We start from the raw sequence: 23,553 nt of genomic DNA, 5'->3' as shown, positions 1-23,553 counted from the left end.
CTGCAGTAGGGGTTATAAACCCCGCCTCCTTTAGGTTAGCAGATGGGACGTGGCCCAAACTAAGATGTCACACATATTAAATAATCTTTTCCTTAAAGATTATTTCAGTCATTTATAGTTAGCTCTTATCACATCGATGTTTGTTCAGGTGCGGATTTTTCTGGTATGTTTGGTTTTAGTTTTTTGATGCTCTAACAACGCAATGCTTGACAGCTTAGACTGACTTGCGATTGGTCGAAAATGATTATTGGATCTCCACACCAGGATCACTACTGCACAAACTCTGGCTCTAAATAACGTTAAAAACACAAGATGGCCGCACCCGTCTGTGGGCTACTTTATTGTCCTATAGGAAGTGGGGACGCATCGTCTATATTTATTTAGAGTCTATGTAAATAAATAAAAATACTAAATAAATACTAAACCTCCAAACATCAGCATGTTAGCGTTGTCATTGTCAACGTGTTAGCATGCTGATGTAACAGTGGAATGACACTCAGATAAGCCCGAGATCTTTGGCCTCTGCTGAACATCACCATCTGCTGCAGGAAAAACTCTCAATCCAAGTGTTGTGTTTCATGTTATTTTTATTGTTCTTTTTTGTCTTTTTTCCTCCTTGCCTTCAGAGCCAGGCCTTGACACAACATGCTCGACCAGATTGCTAATAGTGGTCAGACTGTCCTGTGCCTGAAAACACATCTCTCCCATTACAAACAGAAGCGAGAAGGCCAATCAGATTGCGAGAACTTCATGTCAGTGCCAGACAGTGTGCTGTTTAGACGCTGCCGCACTGATGAATCAGCACTGGGAATTTGGGGAATTTAAAACTGGTCTCTTGAATCATCAGATCGCAGTATAGCTACAGAGAGAGAGACTGTTGCATGTTACCTTTGGAGCTGCAGCCGCTCTCCTCGGGCCTTCTTGTGCCTAACACCCTGTGGGAATTGATAAACACTCGCAGTTTCTACACAGCTCTGGGAAATAACCCTGTGAAAGAGGAACTACACCCTCTTGACGTGCTCTAGCTAGAATAGGCTTCCTAAGCACCACGTGAAATACAAGAACGCCGCGTTTTTTTTTTGTGGTGAAAGAATATGTAAAATAATACAGCCAGATGGCCCTCTGAATGCCACATCGCCTTGCTCTCTCTGAACACTGGGAACTTTCTAGTGTGGGCTTTTGTGCACGGTGCTGAAAGTGTGCATTCATTCTCACAGGAGAGCATCAGCTGCTGCAGGGAAGCAGGTCTAATCCTGTATCACTGCAGTGTGTGTGTTTTTTCTTATTCTTAATAAACGTGTTTCAAGCGACCCCTTTTGTTAAGTGGTGGATAAATAAGAGGTGAAAAGCGGAGCACAGGGTGATCGCTGAGAACATCATGCACAAAGCAGAGTTTGGTCACGTTCTTCATCTGAGACGATTGATTCCTGAAAATGTATTTGAGATATAACCAGTGGGGTTAATTTGGGTGCATGAGCTTATCAGGGACATTCAAGTGTGTCCTCGCTGCTAATCAATAGCACCAGCAGGTTTGTTTTCTGACAGGACTTTGCAACTGGGGACATGTTATTTTCCAGCACTGCGTTTGAAAACCTAACATTGGAAACCTGATGAAAAATTGACTTGTGATTTTAACTCCAGGTTTCTGGGAAATATGTTTCCGACGGACTCGCTGTAAAACTAACACTGCGAAAATAAATGGCCGTCTGATAATGACAGAACCCTCATATCGCACAGCTCTGTATCTTGACTATTTCCTCCCCACAATGGTGTCACTTGTCTCTCGCCTGAGGATAAATTGAAGAAGACATTGCCTGTGGTGGCTGGCTGCCTTTCAGTTGGCAGAGACCACAGAGCTGCTCAGAGGAAGGTTCTGAGGTAAATTGCTGGTTCTGTGGAGAGTCAGCCGCCATATTTAAAAAAATAAATAAAATAAAGAACAAGCTGTTGGTGATAAATTTAGCAGAATATTACACTCGAAAATGGATCATAATCGTGACACATAGCAACTCCTGAAAAACAAATGTACACACAATCCCTGAAGAAGAAGAAGAAGGTTTAATCAACATGTTAAACAGGTATTTGAACCACTGTAACAGCTTTTGCCTGTAATGTTTACACCACTGTCTCTTCTTTGACTGAGGTGTAATTAAAAGCTTTTGAGAGGTTGTGAAGAAGAATTATCAGCCCTGTGGAATCTCAGCAGGCTACGCCAATAATGTGGCCGTTGGAAGCAGTTGAGCCCACTGCTGGATCACGGTCTCGTTGGCCAGGGTCCCGGAGGAGAAGATGACACAGTAACATTCATAGAATCAGGAGGAAGTTCTTGTCGATGATGATCTGCGGCAGCCGGTCTTTTATGCAGACCAGACAACTCACTCGCCTCAATGTTCCTCTGTGACGTGTGTGCTTTTCTTTATTGTTTCCTCATTTGTGATTGGTCATTTGTTAATGTGACACGGAGAGGAAGTCAGTGGCATACTTGTTTCAGAGATTCACCTCGAAAGAAGAAATTGCTGCTGTTTACCATCAAAGCACATTTCCTGTAAATTCCTCTGCAGACACTATCACTGCCTCCACTAAAGAGGAGGTGTTTTCATCTCTGTTTGTTAGTTAGCTGGATTGCGCAAAAAGTACTCTACCAATATCCATGACATTTTGCGGAGGGCTGGGGCTTTTCCCATGCAAGGAAGACCTCAAGAATGTCATTTTCTTGGGTGTTTTCACAGATTTCTCAGAGAACAATTCATGGATTCTGATGAAAAAAACCCTGACATTTTTATTGGACTAATATTTATGAGTGTGTGAAACTTCCAAAAAGGATCTGGGTCTAGTGAATTTAAATGTGGTTTCATGAGGGGGGACTGTTGGGCCTCGGTGGAGGTATGAGATCAACTGTATGAGCATGTGTTTTCTTCAAAGTGTATGGTCAAAATGTAGAATCAAGCCTCAATCCGATTTCTTTGTCATGAGTGTTTGATAACATGTTAACTATCATTGCCAGTAGTTCTTCTAGCAATTGTTTAAAATCTTTATTGTCTTATATATCTGTATTGGTATTCTTTACTTTCTAATATCAGCATCGGCCTGTATGAGCTCTATGAGTGCCATTCTGTTCTGGTTTATTTTGTTCCAAGGTTTTGCTTTACATCATTGCAGAGCTTTTATTATGTCTGGTTGTGATATAAAACAGTTTGAAGGCATCTGTCTGGATTGTATTCAACGCATTTCACTATTTTCAACACTTCAGTGGAATGAAATGAAAATGACCCCTGCATTAACGTTACGAGAGTCTTCAACGTTTCATTGGTTTTCTGATTCTCAGAGAATAATTGCTGGGTCCTGATGAAAACAAGACAGGCATGTTTCGGGGCCTGATATTTATGAGTTTGGGTAATTTGATGCAGATTCAAGTAAAAATCTGGACCTAATGTAAATGCTCTTTCATAAGGGGACTGTTGAGCCTTGGCGGAGTGTCAGTCTAATTGTTCATGTGTTTTCTTTAAAGTTTATGGTGAAGCCGTAGAATGTGAAGCCTCAATTACATTTCTTTGTCATATGTGTTTGACAACAACTACTCAGCTACTACTCTATATTGGCTGATAGATCTGTATTGGTACTCTTTTGCTTTCTTAAATTGGTATTAGCATCGGCACCTCGCCTTGGTGGAAGTATGTGCTCTACTGAGTGTCATTCTTGTTGTGGTCTGGTTTCTTTTTGTTCCAATATATGTATTTGATGCTTTCAGTAGTTTCATACCATTGCAACGTTTTTCTTTTGGACTTTTGGTGAGATAAGACAATTTGGAGCCATGATTTTGGAAAGGACCCCAGCATTAACGTGACCAAATTTGGCGCTTTTCCGACATCTTCACCGATTTTTCATTATATTGATGAGCATGTGCAACCTAGTGCAGGTCCCAAAAAAACAAACCGGTTCTAGTGAATTTAAATGTGGTTACATTAGTGGATGTATGTGCTATACTGAGTGTCATATAGTTTATATTATTTTTTTTTCCAATGTTAGGATTTGCTGCTTCTGTGTTTAAAAAAAAAAATTAATAATAGTTTGAAGACATAATTTTGCATTTCGAATGACACTATTTTCCCATGGATAAATCAGTAGAATGACATTAAAATGACCACTGCATCATCTGCATGTATTTGCAAATGTTACAACACGTGTCAGCGTGCATGCATGCATGCGGACTAGGATGCTGCAGAACGATCCATCCCGCCCAGTGCCAGGAGACAGCAAAACAAAATACTGTCATTGTATTGCACATTTTGTTCCTGAAATGTCTCTGCAGTGCATGTAACCGTCTCGCCCGTGAGCAACCTGTGGGGAAACTTTCAAGCAAACTCGTCCTGCTCGGTGCATCTGAGGACACGCGGTGCCCAATGAATGAGCGGCCACTCTGACGATGCTGCCGAAGCTCTGCCGGTCGACACGCCCCCAGCGCGGATACAACCAGCAGGAGCAGGCGCTCAGGAGACACACACACACACACACACTCACTATGCCGGAGTGTTTGAAGCCGCGATGGGAGTTAACACATCCAAGTTTGTAGAGTTCCTGTTTCCAGCGTCGTTGCACTAAACAAAGACTCTGCCTCTCTTCTTGTTTTTCTCCATCTGAGGGGGTTTGTCTGCATTTTTGTCCGAGGCGTCTCTCTCACAGGATGTTGATGATACTGGAAAGCCGGGGTGAGATCCTAAAGTCACTTCTCCTCTGACGAGAACCACCTCCTCTTCTCCACCACACAAAGGGAAACACGGAGCAAGTACTTTCCCCAACGCGCCATCATTTTCTTTTTTATATCACTGTTGTTGTTATTGTTATCTTGAATGTCATTCAGAAGCAGAGGGGGCTGTTTCAAAGACACGATGGATCACTTTGCTGCAGAGTGCCTTGTTTCCATGTCCAGCCGTGCAATCGTTCACGCTCCTAAAGGGAATAGGGAGATGAAACCAGAGAGCCCGTCCTCCTCCTCCAGGAGCGGGGAGGAGATGAAGGAGCCCCTGGTGAGAGACAACTCCTCTCTGTTCGTGGTGGCGCGGATCCTCGCGGATTTTAACCAGCAGCAGACTCCCGGCAATGTTGCCGAGCAGGCAAAAATAAAGGATGAGAGCATGCCGAAGCTGCTAGATGAGGATGATGATGATGATGATGATGGTGGTGGTGGTGGTGAGGATGATGGAAACTCTGCCACACCTACCACCATCTCCGATCCTTCGCTCAAACAAAGAGGCAAGAGATCGAGAGGTCGAGCAGAGCAGGAGTCCCCCCAGAAAAAGCACAAATGCCACTATTCAGGTTGTGAAAAAGTTTATGGCAAATCCTCCCACCTCAAAGCTCATCTAAGGACGCACACAGGTCAGTCTCACCGGATGCGAATGTTTCTTGCTGTGAACATCATACTTGTTGTGGTTCCCCCTTCAATATACACGGGAGCGGATGAGATGATTAAAACTACGAAAATACAGATTTGAATAAAGAAACTGGTTTCTGGTATACACCCAGAGAGATATGTGTGCAGAGGAAGGTGGGTGTGTGTCACATGCGTAAATACGCACGGATCCACCCTGGGATGGAAATAGACAGACGGATTGGGGCAGATTTGGCTCATAGTTTAATCATTTGCCTTTAAGTTGTGTGAACTTTGGGTAATGTCATTTTGATTTCGGGGAGGGAGGGAGTCGAAAACAGTGCCACTCCCACTCAAGTCTCCGAGCCTTGTCACGGCTTTACTCCCCCCCACACCGCCCTCATTGGACGGTGCGTATAAACCGAAAATACAAAGCAAAAATGCACAAACATCCCATTTTTCTTTCACGATCTCTTATATATTGACGTATATTCGTGCACAAAGTAAACTTTGGTTAGTTTAATGACATCCTGACAAAATAAATAACATTCAACAACACGCATTATGCACATCCCAGAATAAATAAACAAGTGTGCACGAATATGCGGATGCAAAAAAAAAAAGTTTTCAAGATCAATCCAGTGCGTCACACTGCAGAGAGAAAAGAGAGAGATGGGGAGAGAGGCTGCGAAATGCGCTCCAGATCGGAAGTAAAGGCTCGGTTAGCTTTGACCTTCCTGGAGGACCACACCTCCACATATGCGCTTTGCATTCCGCAGGACAGGGAGCTACACAGAGAGAGAGAGATTGGAGGGAAAAGAGATGTAGATCGGCTCAAATTGGGGGGTTTGATAAGCGCCGCGCAGTCCTCTGCCTGCCCAGAGCCCTTTGTTGTGATGTGCCACACCCCCAAGCAGACAGACTGCCAGCTGATCTGGCCAGCAACAGACTCAGCTAGCTGAGCCTCGACTGAGGAGCCTCTGCCTCCCTGTTACATGACTGCAGCTCTCACTCCCTTCCCTCCTCTGCTTCTTCCCACACACACACACACACACACACACACATTGATCACATGAAAACCTTATTTGAACTTGACATACATTTGAGTCTTTATGAGATTTTATGTAATAGGGGAAAAAAAACACCTGCTCGACTATGACCCCTTTCTTCCTCTTGTCTGTGACTCTATATACAAAGGTAGATTATTGTCTGTTTACTTATCAAGACCTTTTTTTCTTTATGCCTGTCTAACTGTGAGGGTGCACTCCCCTTTCCTGGCTTTGTGACTGGTTTGCATCTGTTTATATCTCCAGATGTATTATCCTTTAGAAGAAGTTCATATGGATGCCATATGCCTTGGAAATAAATTGAAACTATATAACTGCCAGCACACGCTACCTCAGGCCTGTTAGGAGGTGTCTTTTCTCTGATATGTGTGGTCAATCCTGTCGTGCTGTTGTGTATTTTTGTGTTTTTATCCATCAGCTGCAGCCTGGTGCTGCCAGCTCTGGTGTATTATCAGTTTAAGAGTCTAAGAAAATGAAGCCCTGATTTGACTTATGTCTATACATAAAGTGGGAGTACATGATACTAATAATAGTTTGTGTTAGTGCAGTTCTATAACTGTCCATCATTCCTGCCCCTGTTTCTTTGCTTATTAAGCCTTTCCTTTCTTTCAGGACACACTCCTGTGTCTGGCTTTTTGTGATTGGCTTGCGTCCGGTTTCTTCTTATTTGATTGGATAGTCACAAAATGTGAGTCATCTCAGTTCATCTGAGCCAGACGTGCAGCAGCGCCTCTCTCAGTGTGCCAGCCTCCAGTGCAGTGTGCTTCCCTTTAGCCCCAGCCATGTGTTTTAAGTGCAGTTTTATTGCCCTGAATTTGCCCAATCTCTTGTCTCTTTGCCTGCTAAGTGTTTCCTTTCGCCTGCCTCTCTGTGTCGATATGCCCGGCGTCTGGCTTCACGATTGGTTTGTGCCCCATAAATTCCCATAATAATGACTCTTGCTGCTTATTTGATTGGATAGCCTCAGAATGTGGGTCATCTGAGTTCAGCCAGGCTGTCTCAGCCAACCTTGCAGTGCTTTCACAGAGCCAGACTCTGGCGGTGCACTTCCCTTCAGCCCCTACTAACAGAGTCAAGAGAGAATGGATCCCATCCCCAGCCAAACACCACTATCTAATTGAGGGGGGTAAGCACTGTTATAGACACTAAACAAAGAGCTGGGAACAAGGTGTCCTTACTTGACTTCTCTAACGCCCAAAGCCTCATCATCCCACCTTTTCAAATCCTTGGAGCTAAAACCTGAGCTGCATTTTATTTCTGATGCACACATTTTGTACAGCACATCAAATAATTGATCTCATTTCAAACACAGAATGAACTTTATCCTTTTCATTTTAATCCATGCAAAAATCATATTTTAGTTCATGTTATGATGATTTTGTTGAACAATATTGGCTGTCTACTCGTTACTTTTATTGTCAAGAAACCAAAATCTAAACTAAACTAACACTTGCTAGTTATATACTTTGGTCAATTACTATCAGTATATTGTATATTGCAATGTATGTCATAGTTTCTTTCAAACTACTGAAGCTTTGTCGAGGGTAAATCTAAATGACAGATAACCACTGCTATAAATATAGATTCAGGGTTTATATATAGTTAAATATAGTTTTCAGGGTTTCAGTGTTTCTGATGCCAATCCAGTGTAATGGACATGAATAAAGGTTTGTTTACGGAGCTCAAAGTTTTTAAATGTAACTTTTGGAAAACTCTTGTCTTGTATTGTATTTTGGATAATTTACAACCCTAAAAAACATTCCACAGTGGATTTTCTCGAGAAACTGGTAAATTTATCTCTTTAAAGGTGTTAAAAGGTTCCCGGTTAAATGTCTAATTTTAGGTTTCAACCACACTTTGTGTCCTTCAGCCCAGAGTAAGATGGCCAGTAGGATGTAGCAGACATGGGTGTTCAGGCTGAATTTAAATCACTCATTATGTTGCATCTTGTTTGATGTCGAGGAATCCACAGCAGTTTAGGGGTCTATGGTTACCAGACAGCTTTTGTCTGATCTCCCGGTGTGGGAGGTGGGACCTTTTTTCCCTCCAGCACATACACTTATCCTGAAGTATGGAAATTGCAGTTGTGTAATGCTGATTCACAGATAAACTCTGCTTTACAGTCAAATGGAGCAAAGGAAGGCCAGAAAGGCAACAACTGCCTCTGATTCTTTCACAGGGAGTTTCTCGCGCTAGTTGGTTTCTTTTTATTCAATCTTTTTCTCTCTCTTCAACTGTGGAACAGACCCTTAACAATGAGGTCCCACTTTCCCAAGAGGTGTCTTGCGGTCATGGGGTACACAGTGTTTTCTGTGAAGGCTCATTACCCTGCTTTAGTCATGTCATGCAGACGGCCACGTCCAAAGGAGAGATGGCCCCTGACAAGCTCATTACAAGTCATGTCTTCTTCAGAAAGAACAGCCCGGCTCCTCTGTGCCCCCCACAGCTGGGCCTCACAAAAGGCCATCTTGTCAGTGTACAAAACCTATTCGAAAACTATTTGAATCACTGGGAGGAACAGGGTCAATATTTCTCAAAGACAAAGAGCCTAATGACATTTTACAGTTCGTTTGACGTTTTGTCTAGACATCTTTTGTGTTATGCTGGGGGTACCTCTAATACCGAGAGATTGCTGTATAGCCTTTTACTGTCTGTCCTAAAAACTAAGTGGCACCACCTGGCAGTACAGTTTCACCATCATGTAGCTCCAGTTGTTCATGCATGCTTTCTATTTTCGGTCAAATAACTGTGGTTAATGACACTATTTTAAAACGTAAAATTATCCCAAATTGGGTACGGAAAAAGAGAAGCAGGAGTCTCTGATTTTATATAAACTGCATCTCCGCCAGTGGTTTTATATTTGGCTGCACGGCTACACAGAGTGCAGTGTTCCTGTGTGGCTGGTGGCAGTGATGAGGTAGCAGGGTGGAGATGGGGTTTTCCTGCTCTTTCCCGAGCCTGACCTTGGTGCACTAATATGCAAAAACAAAAACACTGGGGCACAAGAGGTTAGTCACTCTACCTGCCACATGGCAGGATTTCCACCATCCCTCCTAGTTGAGTAATATTTCTACTGAAGTGAAACAAAAAGCGATGACTCCTTAGTCAGGAGATTCCCAACACTTTCCATTGACCTCCATTCGGGTGAGGCTACAAGTTAAATGTCTGTTTTAGGGCCAGCTAGCGGTGTGTCGTGCACCACTTAGGTCCAGACTGAAATATCTTAACAACTATGAAATGCATTGCAGTTAGGTTTGGTATTCGATCATGAATCCTAATTACCTTTTGATGATCATTTGCAATTTTATCATTTGCCTCTTGTTCCACCAGCAGGTTGACATTTGCAGTTTTATGTGCAGCGTCTCATTTATGACCAAATACCTGCAGATTTAATCACATTCCTATTAAGTTTAGCTGCACACTGGGTTTAGTGTAATTAGCGAATGTTAGCATGCTAAAGCACTATACGCTTAACATGGCACATGCTCATCACGAGCATGTTAGCAAATGTGAGCATGTTAGCCGGTGTCAGTTCAGCTCAAAGCCCCACTGTGCCACTGAGTCTGCAGCATGGCTGTTATACATTTAAAGAAGAATACATTTGAGTGTTTTGTCTCGCTGTAAGATAAGACTGGATGAAATGTGGTAGGCGGCGGCCCACAGTATGTCCAGTGGAAACAAGGTATTAGTTAAATCTACTTGATCCTTGGGATGCAAATACAACCAGTGGAACCACCATCTTGTCTGTGCTAATCCTCTGGTCCATGAAAGACCCCACCAAGGCGTGACGTGTTCTGGTGAACGCACTGTCCCTATGCTATCTTACATATGGACATGTAAAGATGACTGTAGGACAGTTCCTCGCTAATGTCAGGATATAAACCTGATTTAGCCATGATTAAGCATGCATGGTGGACACTCATAATACTGAAAGGCCCCTGTCAGGCAGTTCCCTGGCTTCGCTGCTTTCAATGGCCCACGGGGCTCATGTATTCTTTAGTTAGCTCTGGAGTACTACTATAAAAGCTACTCTGTCTGTTCCCCCACCAGCCCCTCCCACGCTTCTCCAGCCTGCACAGCAAAATAGGTGCTGAAGCGTGTTGTGTTCCCAGGCCAAGACCCGGCCAAGGCTCGTGGTGTGGTGTTGATTACCAGCGGCAGGAAGAGAGGGATACAGACCTGTGGAACACTGTGCATTTTTCACCTCTGCTATTAAAAAATTGCCAGCCGCATCTCGCATGCAAGGGAGGGATCTGCAGTATAGAGACGGAGAATGTACAGTGTGGCGGGGTGGGGGTGGGGTGGGGTGGGGTTAGATACTAGGATAGTCACTGTCAATACCCTCCATTGATGTAGGTCATATATTCAGCTGCATGCATCTGCAGCTAATCTGATTAACATTGACGGGCTGTGACCTCTGCACCAGAGAACACCCCTGTCAGGTCGGCGCTCAAAGGGTCCCATCTGAAAGTTGGACTCGGACCGGGTCCACTGTGTTCTGTTCAGCACAGCTCGAATAAGGGGGCAATGGCTGAAATTTGCTGTGGAGCTGATGTCAGAGGGAGTGTTTTTTCTCTAGCTGAGCCGTTTGTGTTCCCTACAGCATGTAAGGTGTGTCCCCTTTCTTTGCGTGATAAATCAGACTGTGGCAGACCACGATACACTGGGGTGAGGCCCTCGGCACAGAACGAGGAGTATTTTGTTCAGTCTTGGGGGAAGGACGGCATAATCATCTCCCTCGTGAAAATATTTCTCTCCCACTCACCGTCAGAGTATCAGGTATAACAGTGGGACAGCTGGCACTATCCCCAGCCTGTATCTGCTCTTATCGCGTGTGTGATGAGGCCTCCCAGGATCTAGCAAGGCTATGGCTCTTTGTCTGGCACCGGGCAGTGAGGATGTCTATCTCATAGGAGATATAATGTCAGGCTCCATCAATGGAATGAGCTGGCATTGTCCCGTGAGAGTGGGTTATGGGGCATCCCTGCTCCCACCTGCTTATGTAGACCAACTGCAGACATCCATTAATACAGTAGCTGCAGCTGCCTGCATGTCCTAAGTTCACCAGGGCTTAAAAAATGAGGCGACTGCCTGCAACACATCAAGGCTGCAGGTTGTTTTACTATTCACTCAAGGCTGAAAGAGAGTGCCCACTCTAACTAATTGAAGCAATTGTGATGAGCTAGTCAATGCAAGTTATCCCGGCAGTTCTCTTAAAGAGTTGAGGGGATGAAGTAATGTATGTGCAGGAATCACAGACAGTCACACTCGACCCCCGCTGCATGTCTCCCGGTGAATGTCAATAAGCCCTGTGCAGCGCAGACCAAGGGGAGTGAGTTACGGTTAGTACGCACAGCCTGTCTGATTGAAATGCATTACAGGAGTGCCTCTCCTGCTGGGTGCGAGGCTGCCGCTATTGTTCACAACCTGACAGCTATAGGCCCACGAGGGGAGCCGGGCTATTCAACAGCCAGCAATGTCCCCCTCAATAAAGACAAAAGATGATAACAGATCAAATGCTCGCTGTTGTCAGAGCTTTCTCCCACTTTGGAGCCGGACCTCATCACGAGCACCTGACCCACCCAAGGGTACTCTGTTCCTGCAGGGAGGTCTAATTCTTTATCTTTTGCAACAAACTCTGAAAAGAGCCAAACAGTTTGCAGTGGCTGATTTTCTTGGAAATTTGACTCCACTCCCACGGAGTTAATTTTTCATAGACAAACAGCCACGTAAACAGTTGTTCTGATCTCAGATGTGTTTCAAATCAAGTTTTTTTCTTCTCTACAGACCGCAGCACGTTGTAATCCTTTGTTGTTATTTTTGTGAAGCAAGGCCTGTGTATGTTCTGCTGCATGAACAAAGAAATGGGTCGCTGCAAAAACCTTAATGTATGTTTATTGTTCTGCACACACATGTTTGTGTTTATAACATCTTGGCATGTGATGGTGAGTGTGGAGGGAGAGGCCGGGCATGGTTGGGTTACCTCGTCTGCTTCAGTGGTTTATGCTGATGAGGGACTCGCCAGTCATTTTAGTATTACCCAAAATCACATGAATGCTTGTCTCCTGGCAGAGTGGCTGGCTCCTGGTTGGTTACAGGTCATAGCATGTTGTAAACATGCATCCAAATTACAGGATTCTGCGGAGCCCTACCACTGGAGTTAGTGGTGTCCCTCTCATTTCATGTTGCCAAGCTGGATGTGCAGCTAAGCCAGCAGTGAGGTGAGGTAGCTCCAAATCTAATGAGCTGTGATCTACTGTCTGACTCCAGTCTTACTTTCCCTTTGTCTAGGCTTGTAAAAGTCTGTGCAGGTCGTGTGCATGCGTGTGTGCATGCGTGTGTGTGTGTGTGTGTGTGTGTGTGTGTGTGTGTGTGTGCAGCTTGTTGTTGTCATGAGCTCTGTAAAAGATATTTCCTGCTCTGTTTCTCACAGCCAGAACAAAGTTAACTTCAAGGTGATCTCACATGTATCCACAGGAGCTGGAGTTTGTTCCCCTCTCTCACCCTTTAGGAGCTATTTACTCAAGTTCTCTCATGGCACGCACACGTGCAGGTTTTAGCTGTGGGAGTTTGGCCCATGCCTTAGGACACACCAGGAATGTTATCTCCTCTGGTTTGAGATGCTGGTAGCCGCTGTTGGAGCAGGTGACTGAGTTGAGTTCCTGTGCCGCTGCCGCTGCTCACGTCAAAAAGAGATTTGATCTCGCCTTCACAGGCCGCATCTCTTACACCGGGGAGACAGATTCCGTTTCTCTCGGCCGTTTCTGCAGAAACCGAGGAGCCGAACTTCTAAGATATGAATGAGAGGAGGGTGAAGGGAGACGAGCAAGAGATGAGTTGTTTATTTACTGACCCAGTGGCCTCCGAGAGAACAGTTATATAACAAGAGTACCTGTGACATAATCACATCGCCTTGGAGGGGGGACACTAATGCCTTGCAGTGGTACAGTTTGCATGCATGATGTAACTCACTTTACGGGTAACTGGGTCACTTTGTTCGTTAGGGAAAAGCTTCCCTCATTACGCCCCGTACTACCCCCCTTTCCTTGCCCTCTGCAACCGACACATTCTGAGAAAGACAAACCCCACCCTGGAAATGGCACTCTGCCAGAAATGGGTGCCTGGCCTCGGTGGGGCCTGGCGTCATGGCGGCCACAGTGCCCTGCTGTGACAACGCTGGGACTAGTTGGGAAGAACAGCAGTGTAAGGGGAGTAGCTAGCAGCATTAGTCCTTTAAACGGAGATGCTGAGTGATAGCTGCAGTTAATTGAAATATCTTGTAGAGTGACATCCTCCTACAACAACAGGGTTATAGCCGCTATCTTCATTTCCACTCAGGATCGAAGTCTTTGTTCCCTAAACCTCCCAAACTTTATGGATCCTTATGGTTATGAAACAAGTGCAACAACCAATTGGGGCACTGCATGTTTGTTTTCTTCATGCAAGAGAATCTTCCAGGGCGGACATTAGAGCAGCAGGATTTGAATGCATATTCATATTGTCGACCCAAATGCCAAAAGCAGTTTAGCATCAGATGAAAATGGTCATCGTATCGGTTCATTCTGTATTTTCTAAGAAGTCACGTCGCTCCACATAATTCGATGCGTCTCTGTGAGTAGCTGTTGGATACCTGATGCTTCCACTATGACTGCATTACTGTATCAGAGCAGTTAGACTGGATATTTCAGCCAGGCTCTCTGGTGTCTGGTTAAATATTAATGTTGTTGGATCCTTTACACTGGTTATTGAGCCTTAAGCTGCCTACGTAGCTCAGCTCTTCTTTTTCAGCCAATAACTCATTTTGCGGGGCCATGTGGCAGCATGGGCTGCTCCTCTTGATTCTAAGGTCTGAAATCAGATAATCCTGAGTCTTTGAGAATTGGTAACGCCAACGGATTAGGAGGTCATGTTTTCACCCCTGTCAGTTTTTGTTGGTTGGTTTGTATCTTGAGCACGGATGGGACGGATTAGCACAAAATGTTGTGGAAGGTGTGGAAATTATGCACCAGGGAAGAGCCCATTAAACTATGGTGCAGATTTAGATAAAGGGGCAGATCTAGGAATGTTTTTATTTGTTGACATTTTTACTGATTTCCCGGGGAATAATTCATGTAAAAAGGAAAAAGGCATGTTTAGGGTTCTGATACCAATGAGTGTGTTCTATTTGGTGCATTTTGAATGCTGGGCCTTGGCGGAGGTATGAGTGCTGTTCTTTTTGTGTTAACTCTTGCGTGAGAGTGAGAACAAGATTTTGCAAGAAACAAGGTGGTATGCAATGTGCATATATGCAAATGTCTATATGTCAGTTACAGAGTTTACATAGGCTGAGCCCTCAGGATCCGTAGTGGGCAGGGCCGACGGTGTTTGTCTGGAGCTGAGGTGAGGCGTCAGAGGCAGGAACACAGACCGGGTTGTCTAGACCTGCTCTGTCTGCCTGCATGCTTTGTAACCGTGCAGTATGGGGGGAGGGATTGAGACTATAGTGAACCGAGTTCTTGTTTTTGAGACTCACTGGCATCAGGTAGCATATGAGTGTTTGATGCTGAACAGCACTGTTTCCATTGTGGCCCTCGGGGAAACCACAGAACAAAGAAAGCATTTGGAAGACCTGCTCTTATGTGCTTATTTGTCATGCCACCCATAAACATTAACGCATCCCGTAATCTATTCCTTTTCAAAACTCAAATCCTTGGCATATACTTACACATGATGATTGCTTATTCTTATTCTCCAGAAAGAACCATGACATTTAAAGAATATGTCCTGCTCTTTGCTGTGTAGCACTGCAAAGTAAAATTAGCATGCTGGATTATTGTCAGGCAGAAACTCAGTGAAATGGAACTAAACGGAACACAGTATTACACATAATGGCGGGGGAACGCACGGCACTGCATTGAGGCGCCACGCTCTCTGTTTCCAAATCAGAATGGAAGGAAACCACAAGATATATAGTGCCATCTGGCTTTGAGTATATTTGTGTCAAAGCCCACTTTTATTGCCTGATGGAGGGGGGAAGGGTGTAATTTCCCATGTGCCGAGTCACAGATAGTTGCATGTTGGAAAATGGGCAGGGCAACCATTGTGAGCGTGATTAGCATCTGGAGCTTAGATAATTAAACTGTGTCTGCTCCTCCAGTGCAATTTCTAAGTGATTTACCCCCAAAGTCCCCCGAGTCACCACAGACTTTTTGTCTCACTTTAAAAAAAATATCCGGAAGAGGTCTTTTGTGGTTTTTGACATCCCTCCCCTTACTGACCTATTAGTGACAACAGTAGCCTTGGGATCATTATTCCCGGATGACTCACAGTTGACTCTGTAGAGAAAACAGCACAGTCTTGTTGAGCCGGACCTGTCGTGTGTTTGCTGTGCATGTCAGTGTTCATGACTTGTCAACCTGTAAACACTTCACAATGAGTCACTAACTGTGGTAGCAGAGTTGTTATCACAGTGCAGACGTATGAATAGACATGAGTTTGTATTTTTCCATGTTACACTGACACTTTCAGGACTTCTGAAAAGGCTTAGTGCATATAAGGAATTCCCTTTGTACTAAATCTGGAGCATGCAGAGTGGATTTAGCACATTTTGACCTTGTAACACAAATGTCAATACTTTACATTACTGCTCACCATTTGTCCAATAATACTAACGGGAAAAAAATAATTCATCTTGGCCTGAAAAACATGTTCAGAGATGGTTTTATTTGAGTGTGGTGTGCCTTAGAAAATGGCCCTAATATTAAGTATATATGATCTGTAGTACTGTTTCTTTTTACAAATTACTTTTAATCTAGTAGATCTTACCGGCTGATTATTTATTTGTAAAATTATAATTATGGAGGTAAAAACATTAAAAAGCACTGGTGGTTAAAGTCATGCTGCTGTAGTCTTGTGTTGCTTCAGTAATTTATACAACGTCTCTCTTCCTTCTCTGGTTTTTCAGGAGAACGACCTTTCCCGTGTACCTGGCCAGACTGCAGTAAGAAGTTTGCTCGCTCCGACGAGCTGGCCCGTCATTACCGCACCCACACGGGGGAGAAAAAGTTTGGATGCCCACTCTGTGACAAGCGCTTCATGCGCAGCGACCACCTGATGAAGCACGCCCGGCGCCACTCAGATTTCCAACCCGGCATGCTGAAGAGGCCTCATGGCGGTAGCGGCGGCAGCAGCAGCATGCGTCCCAGCTCCCTCAGCGACTACAGCCGCTCAGATGCCTCCAGCCCCACCCTCAGCCCCACCCTCAGCCCAGCCAACTCGCCTTAAACTGAAAACCAGTCGCACTTTCCGCCTCTAACCTGCGAGGCCTGTGTTTTCATCATAACACTTGTGTTGCACAGTTGTCTGCAACCCCCCCTTTGCTATTCCTGCGCTTGCTGTGGTGTACCATACTGTACATAACTGCTTATTGTAGTGCAATTACTTGTGTGATCCTAAAAGAAGGTAATGCCTTTCCCAGATGGCAATATTTACATTCTGTACCATATGTCTGTATTTTTTTAGCTTCTAATGATGGCTAGTTGTCCAATATACGTTCGCAGTCAGCTAAACAAAAACACAGACGCCCTGACAAGTCTTATCATGTTTGATTTTCTTTGTTTTTTAAACCGGTGAGGAGAAGGGGTTTACACACACCTCAGGATCGAAGACAGTTACTTTTTCTGGAATACCACAGTACTGAACAGTACTCACATTGACTGCACAATATACTCATCACTTTACTCTGAAATTCAACAGGGGTTGGATTTAACGCCCTGCTCAGGGATGGCCTTGTTAGCTTGAAAGAATGAACACAGTAAAGAGAATCATACAGTACATATATAGCAGCCTTACACTCAACACAACTTGCACTCTATGGTTTTATTTTTGTTTTTTTCTTTTGTCGGTTTTCACATCCAAGGAAACTAGCCCTATGGTCATACGGTCAATCATACACAAAGCTCATGCTCTGGACTCACGTGTGTTCTGGGGATTCATATGTGATGTAAATGCCGTGTATTAAGAAATCAATATCTCCATACCCTCACCTCAGTAAACACATCTGTCCACAGTCAGTTGCCGTAACACTGGGTTAAACATGTTTTTAGCGTGCAGCGTGTACTGTGTAAATCTGCACAGTGGGACGACTGGGATTATAGTGAACAGTTTTTATACATGCACTCAGTTGAAGAAACCTTTAAATAGACACAGTTAAGTTTCAAAGCAGCTGTTCATACGTTTTTTTCAAGCAAAAGTGCTGTGTCATCAGCCAGTATTTCACACAAAATGGACACAGAGGGACTGTGGTTGAAACAATATTTATCCCTCTCTCAAGCACATAGGAAAAAGTACCAAAGACAAGAGTGAAAGAAAGCTTTCTACTCGGTCTTGTGAGCCGCCCTTCATCGGGGCTTGGGGCTGGTGGTTGGCAGTATCACAGGTAGAACCAGACAGCCTGCTCACTTCCCTCCTCCTGCCTCTGACTTTTTTGCGGCCTCCCTGAAGGAAACAGCTGCATCCCACAAGAAGCTATTCACAACCCGCAGGAGGAGTGCGATCATGCCATTTTTCAGGGAGTCCCTCCTTCACTCATCTGGCTCTACCTGTCCTGTCAGGGAGCGGAGAGGCTGCAAGCCTGCCAAATTGCATAAGTGCGCCTAAGTAGTAGGTCAACTGTAGGCCGGGGTGTTGGGCCGAGCCGGGCTGGGCTGCAACACAGTGGAGCGCAGACGGAACAAAGCAGCTATCTGCAGTAGGCAGCGAAGAGAGGGCAGGTCCTGATAAAGGAGGAGAGGTTTATCATGAGCTGAGCAGCACTGAGGAGGAGACACCCAGTTGCAGACAACCCCATCTCCTCCTCCTCCTCCTCCTCCCGCGACACCCTTCCTCCTCCAACTGTAGGAGATGTGAGTGGAAAAATGGCTGTAATTAGTGGGTTGATCCGACCTGTAAGATAAGAGTAGAAAGAGAAGAATATGAACAACGGTGCTACCTAAACAATGCCGGCAGTGTGGGTAGGATGTACCCAGCTCCATCCTAAGCACAGGTAGAAATCCTCTGGTCCTCCTGAGGAGTCAGATTTCACTATGCCAAGAAAACGATGCGCCAAATTCCCACCAGTAAAACCGGAGCCGTCAAACAGCTGCTTTCAAACTTCTCTCTTTAGCAACAAGGGGGCTTTTAAACTGTTGTAAAAACATCTGAACCAAAATGAACATATCAGCAAAGTGCAGCGTTCGCCAGTCTCACGTTGTCCTGCCTGTGAAGCTCAGATGTCCCCGTGAGAAAGCTCACTTGTGTTTTCTAGACGGACATGCCTCAATAAGTCGGGCAAAAGGCACAGTAAACCTTCCATGCAAACAGGCACCACTATCAAAACGGCTGCAGACCCGCCAGTCTGTGTTATGCCTACATTTTCTCTTAATGCTTCAGCACTATGGTCGCAAATAGTTTCATGCATGTAGTGTGGTCCGGACTGCAGTCATCGTGAATCCCGTGCATTCGCTTCATCTTACCATCTCAACCCTCACCCCTGCGGTCCGCTGTGTGCATGTTAACAACTTCGCCCTGAAAGCGTGGAGGGTCTTTTTTGAGGCGGCGTGGCAGGTGTAAGCTAATGAATGGCAGGCCTTGTCCCTCACTCGCCATAGTGGCCATCTCCTCTTTAAAGTCGTAAAGAATCAGCTCTGTCACATCCGCCAGAAGGAAAAACCATCCCTTATTTTGACCGAATGCAGTAGTTTACTCAACAACACCACATGTTAGAACAAGAAAACTCTGTGAGATGTTAAATAAGGTTCCAGGCTGCAAGATGACACTTTGAATGCCACTAATCAGTCGCTTCCAGTGAGGGAAGCACTGAGAGGGTTTTTACTTTTCACCATTTCTGAAAAAAAACAAAAATGACCTCGGATTTTCACAAACAATTTCTTCTAATTGCTGTTGAGCAGCTTTTTGTGGTATCTATCCATGGCTTTTGTTTTATTATAGCCAATTTTTGACTTGATTTGTAGTGTAACTTTCTCTTTGCGAAAAAAATAACAAACAAAAAAACGTCTGAGTGGCTCAGCCCTTAAGCAGGTTTCATGAATCACTTCTTAATCCATACTCTGCACATTTACCTCAGGGTCGACATCCGCAGAGCAGACAGGGACAGTTTGTAGATTTTGTCGTAACATCCGTGGCTGCACAGAAATGTCTCTGCCGGCCTTCCGCAGTGTTCCTGGGTTCTCAGTGCTCACTGCTGGTCAGTGTCCGACCACACTGGAATCACAGGAAAGCCTCTTTACGGGCCCAGCTCCTGCCTAATATGTCTGCATAACATTCAACAGTCCTGCTATATGCCTCTTTAAGCACCGGGCAACGATGATGAAATGCTCCTTTAAAGACCTTTGACCATTAGCGCCGGTGGACGTGCTGTACAGTATGCAACCGGAAGCTCATACCATGAGAAAATAAACTGACTGCGACAGTGTAGACATCCATCCATCCATCCACCTATCCATCCATCCATCCATACTGCACCAGTGACATACAGGCCTCCACAGGCAGGGTGTCTCATTGCTTTTATTCTCACTGTACCAAATCTACTTGAATAACACAACACAAAAGGCCATTGAACACAGTTTTGTACATGTCCGTTTTTACTGTACTCGCATATGTTGTCAAATAATTCATAACCTCTCTGGAGAAAGGTATATAGAGTAGTATGTTCTTTTTTTTGATGGTTTTTTTTTTGATGATTTTCCATTGTCTTCAGGTCATTTCAGCAATTCCTTTAACTTTGTCACAGCATTAAGGTTGACTGTTTTGTCGGGCTGTAACGGCAGCATATTTTTCTTGAATACAGAAACACAACTTAAACCCTGTTTAACTGGGGTTCACCCCTTTAACCAGATACACTTACTACTCTGTTGATGTCAGGATGCAGGTTGTTCCAGTGAGCCTGTTATCCAAAGTTCCTCCACGTTGGAAACTGAAAGGGTCGTTGGGGGGAGTGATTGGGGTCACGATGAGAAACGGAAACTTCCTGACCTCTATGTACGTTGATTTCCCAATGTAGTGACTTTTTCCTTGATTACTTAGATTCTTTTTTAAAGTTTTCCATAAGAATAGAGAGACCACAGCATTGTGAGTTAGCAATGTAGTCACGATTTTTTATTATTATTATTATTTTTTTGTCTCATGTAAGAAGTTTTAAGCTTGTATGTTTTTCAAAAATCATACCTCTCGAAATATTCTACTATTGTCGTACCTTCATATCTTTTCAAAGCATCCATCATGTAGCTTATATTTGCTTGATGAGTAGCACAATTAACTGGTGGTTTTATTTGTCCCTACTTGAATAAGAAAGGAAAGAGAGACTTCTTTTGTAAACAAAAAACAAACAACAACAAAAAACACTGGGCTACATTTTATATAATCATCCCATGTTGTCAGGGTCCTGCACATCCTTGTAGATTCAAAAAGTAATCTTTCTGGGAAAAAGTATAACTATGGTTTTTTAATTATTTTTTTTAACAGAAATATTTAAACCATCCCTTCCCTACTGAGCTCCACAACTTTGTCTCGGTCTGAATATTTACTGTGATTGGGATGATGTCAACTGTATTGGTATGAAACTCAATTTCAGCATTTGTTTTAATCCATCTTTATGATTGTAATTGTAATCCCAGTAAGATTACAGATTTCAACATCTGTCAAAAACAACTTTAAACGTTGACAAAGTGGAAATGTGAGGTTTCTACAAAAATGTTAACGGCGTTTTCTTCTAAATGTAAAAATAAAATACATTAAAAGAGAATTGATTGTTGATGAGTATGTAAAGAACTAACATTTAATATTATTTAAGAAGTTGATATTAATGACATGAATATATTCACTGATGAGACCATCTCAGCTGAAATCTTGTTGACTGATCACAATACAAAAGCATGATTGATGCAATTGTGTGCCAAAACCATAATGGTAACTTCATAAAGATCATACAAATGTTAAGGATAAAAAACAAGCAACTAGCTACTATCAGACATTTAACAAAGGTGTACAGTTTTATAAAGTGTGACTTGGTTTTTTTTACGTTATGTACAGGATTTAATGAAGCAACTCTGCATATTTGATATGCAATTGTTCTAAGTTAAATATTTCTTTTTCTGCTTAATGTAAACATTTTTTTTTGACTGTGTAGATTTGTTTTTATTTGGTTCTTGTTATTTAATTTGTTTTCTTTTTTTTCTGCTGTACAATACTCAAGCAATGTATAATGGCTTATTACAGGTATTTTTTGACATAAACAATCTTAATGATAATGAACGCCCAACCATTCCAAAGGATTGAAAACTTTGCATTTGCTATAATGTGCTGCTTACATTGACCTGATGCATCTTGGTAGGTTTTGAATAGAAGTTCGTCTTGACTGTGAGGTTTTACCCATTGTGAGTTGTGCACAAGGTACGTTTCTCATTGTCAACATTTCCCGGGTTTAATCTCTCCTTTCCTCTCTGCGGGCTCCTTGTGCAGGCTTAAGCCAATTCAAATGAACACAACATGCAATATTTTTAAAAAGTTCAGACAGAGCATGTAAAGACAGAGCATGTCTTCCCTCATGGCAAAGGCCTGAGGCTTTTTAAGGTGGGAATAATGTTTAATCGGCAGCCATGAAAGAAAAGAGTGGTTCTTGACCGGTGCGAAGGAGCCTTTGGGTTCTCGCAGCTCGTTGGCGGCTCCACAGTTAAAAACTGTTACCAAAGGCTTTGAAGGGAAAGATGAATGTTGCAGTAACTTTGAACCCAGCCCAACATGGACCCCTGGGTTCAACTTTACATGCTGTAAGTGTTGATCAATGGATGTTGTGCTTCATATGGACCTTTTTCTGCACCTCAACTTTTTTGAACTTGAATGAACAAAACTCATTTAAATAAGAGCAAACGAATACTCAACGACTAAAAGACTATTAACTAGAGACTGAGTGAGTAGGAACGTGCAGCGTGGCAGATCAGCAGAGCACATCCGTCAGTACCCTTCACTGACCGAGTGCTCTCGCTCGACTGCCACAGCTGACACTGTGCAGAATTTGCTCTTGAAAAACAGGCTGACAAAAAGTCTTTTACTCGAGCGTTGGATATTTTATGCCCTTAAAGGATTTGTCTTGTTCTAAGTTCTGCAGCACACAGTGCTGTCAATGACCTCCCTTTGTAATTTGATTACAAAGGGCCTGTTGGTTCCAAACCTGTTTGTCTTCAACGTACCTCCTTAGTGTAATGTTGCTCTCTTGATACCTCTGTGTGTTCCTCCTCTGCCCATCACCATCAGTTGCCTGTTGTAGTGACTCCATGGTGCTGCTCTCCCTCTCAGCACCGATAAAATCTAATCTGTAAATAACTCTCGACTCAGCTATGGCCAGTACATCCACTTATGACCTCACTCTAACCTTCAGGTGTCATTTTTTTTGTTTTTGTTTTTTTCTCTCAGCAAACCAAAATCATGCATTCAAGTATTACAGTTGTACAGTTCCTTGGATTCTACACACTTCTAATGTGCTGGTCTTAGCTGCTCTGCTGTACCTTTTTATGGCATTATTTTTTACATGTTAGACAATATATTGTGACCATGTCCTATGCAAATATGAAAAATAACAGATTGTTGAATAATGTATGTTGTCATAACTTGTATGCATGAAATAGTGAAGTTTACATTTGGAAATAAATTCATAAAATAAGCAGCTCAAAAATTTGATTTGTTCTCTTTTCCCTTTTGGTTTATGTGACAGCTACAGGACAATGATAAATGCTAAAACAAAGGCTAGTAGTAGAAGAAGATGAGAGTCATTGGCCAAAAGGTTTGTTCACCATCTTTTAAGAGAACTGAGAGTGTTGATATCATGGCTGTGACCAAAATCACCACTAACCCCTAGTTTACTATATAGGGGTTTCTATATTGAGCACTATAGAGTGAGCTCTTTTGAAAAAGACAAAAATGCTTTCGGACACTACTAACTATATATCCTCCATATTCACATTGATGCGTTTAACTGACAGAGTGTGTGTACCGGTTGTGTTTGCACAGAGGGATTCTGTACCTCTTCCTAGAGTTCATCCGAACATATTCAGAATTCAGATAACATCCTATTGGCCTGCCTAATGG

At 43.5% G+C, this 23,553-nt stretch overlaps 2 protein-coding genes across 2 annotated transcripts in view; one reads left to right on the top strand and one right to left on the bottom strand.

Moving 5' to 3' along the window:
- The window catches only part of LOC117762829 (transient receptor potential cation channel subfamily M member 1), a 37,376-nt gene extending 34,103 nt beyond the window's left edge, over nt 1–3,273 (bottom strand). Inside the window, exon 1 of the mRNA XM_034587474.1 lies at nt 889–3,273. The gene's annotated coding sequence lies outside the window, so the exon portion shown is untranslated. The remainder of the gene's footprint in view (nt 1–888) is intronic.
- A 1,157-nt stretch (nt 3,274–4,430) lies between these two features.
- Nucleotides 4,431–23,140, top strand: klf13 (Kruppel-like factor 13). Its single transcript, XM_034587795.1, has 2 exons — nt 4,431–5,376; nt 16,379–23,140. The coding sequence occupies exons 1-2, from the start codon at nt 4,848–4,850 to the stop codon at nt 16,696–16,698; spliced, it is 849 nt and encodes a 282-aa protein (XP_034443686.1). The 5' UTR covers nt 4,431–4,847; the 3' UTR covers nt 16,699–23,140.
- The last annotated feature ends 413 nt before the right edge of the window (nt 23,141–23,553 follow it).

This window comes from Hippoglossus hippoglossus, chromosome 6 (assembly GCF_009819705.1).
Source record: "Hippoglossus hippoglossus isolate fHipHip1 chromosome 6, fHipHip1.pri, whole genome shotgun sequence".
NCBI lineage: Eukaryota > Metazoa > Chordata > Actinopteri > Pleuronectiformes > Pleuronectidae > Hippoglossus > Hippoglossus hippoglossus.
The sequence above is the reverse complement of the archived record's forward strand: the minus strand, read 5'-3'. Positions and strand labels throughout refer to the sequence as shown.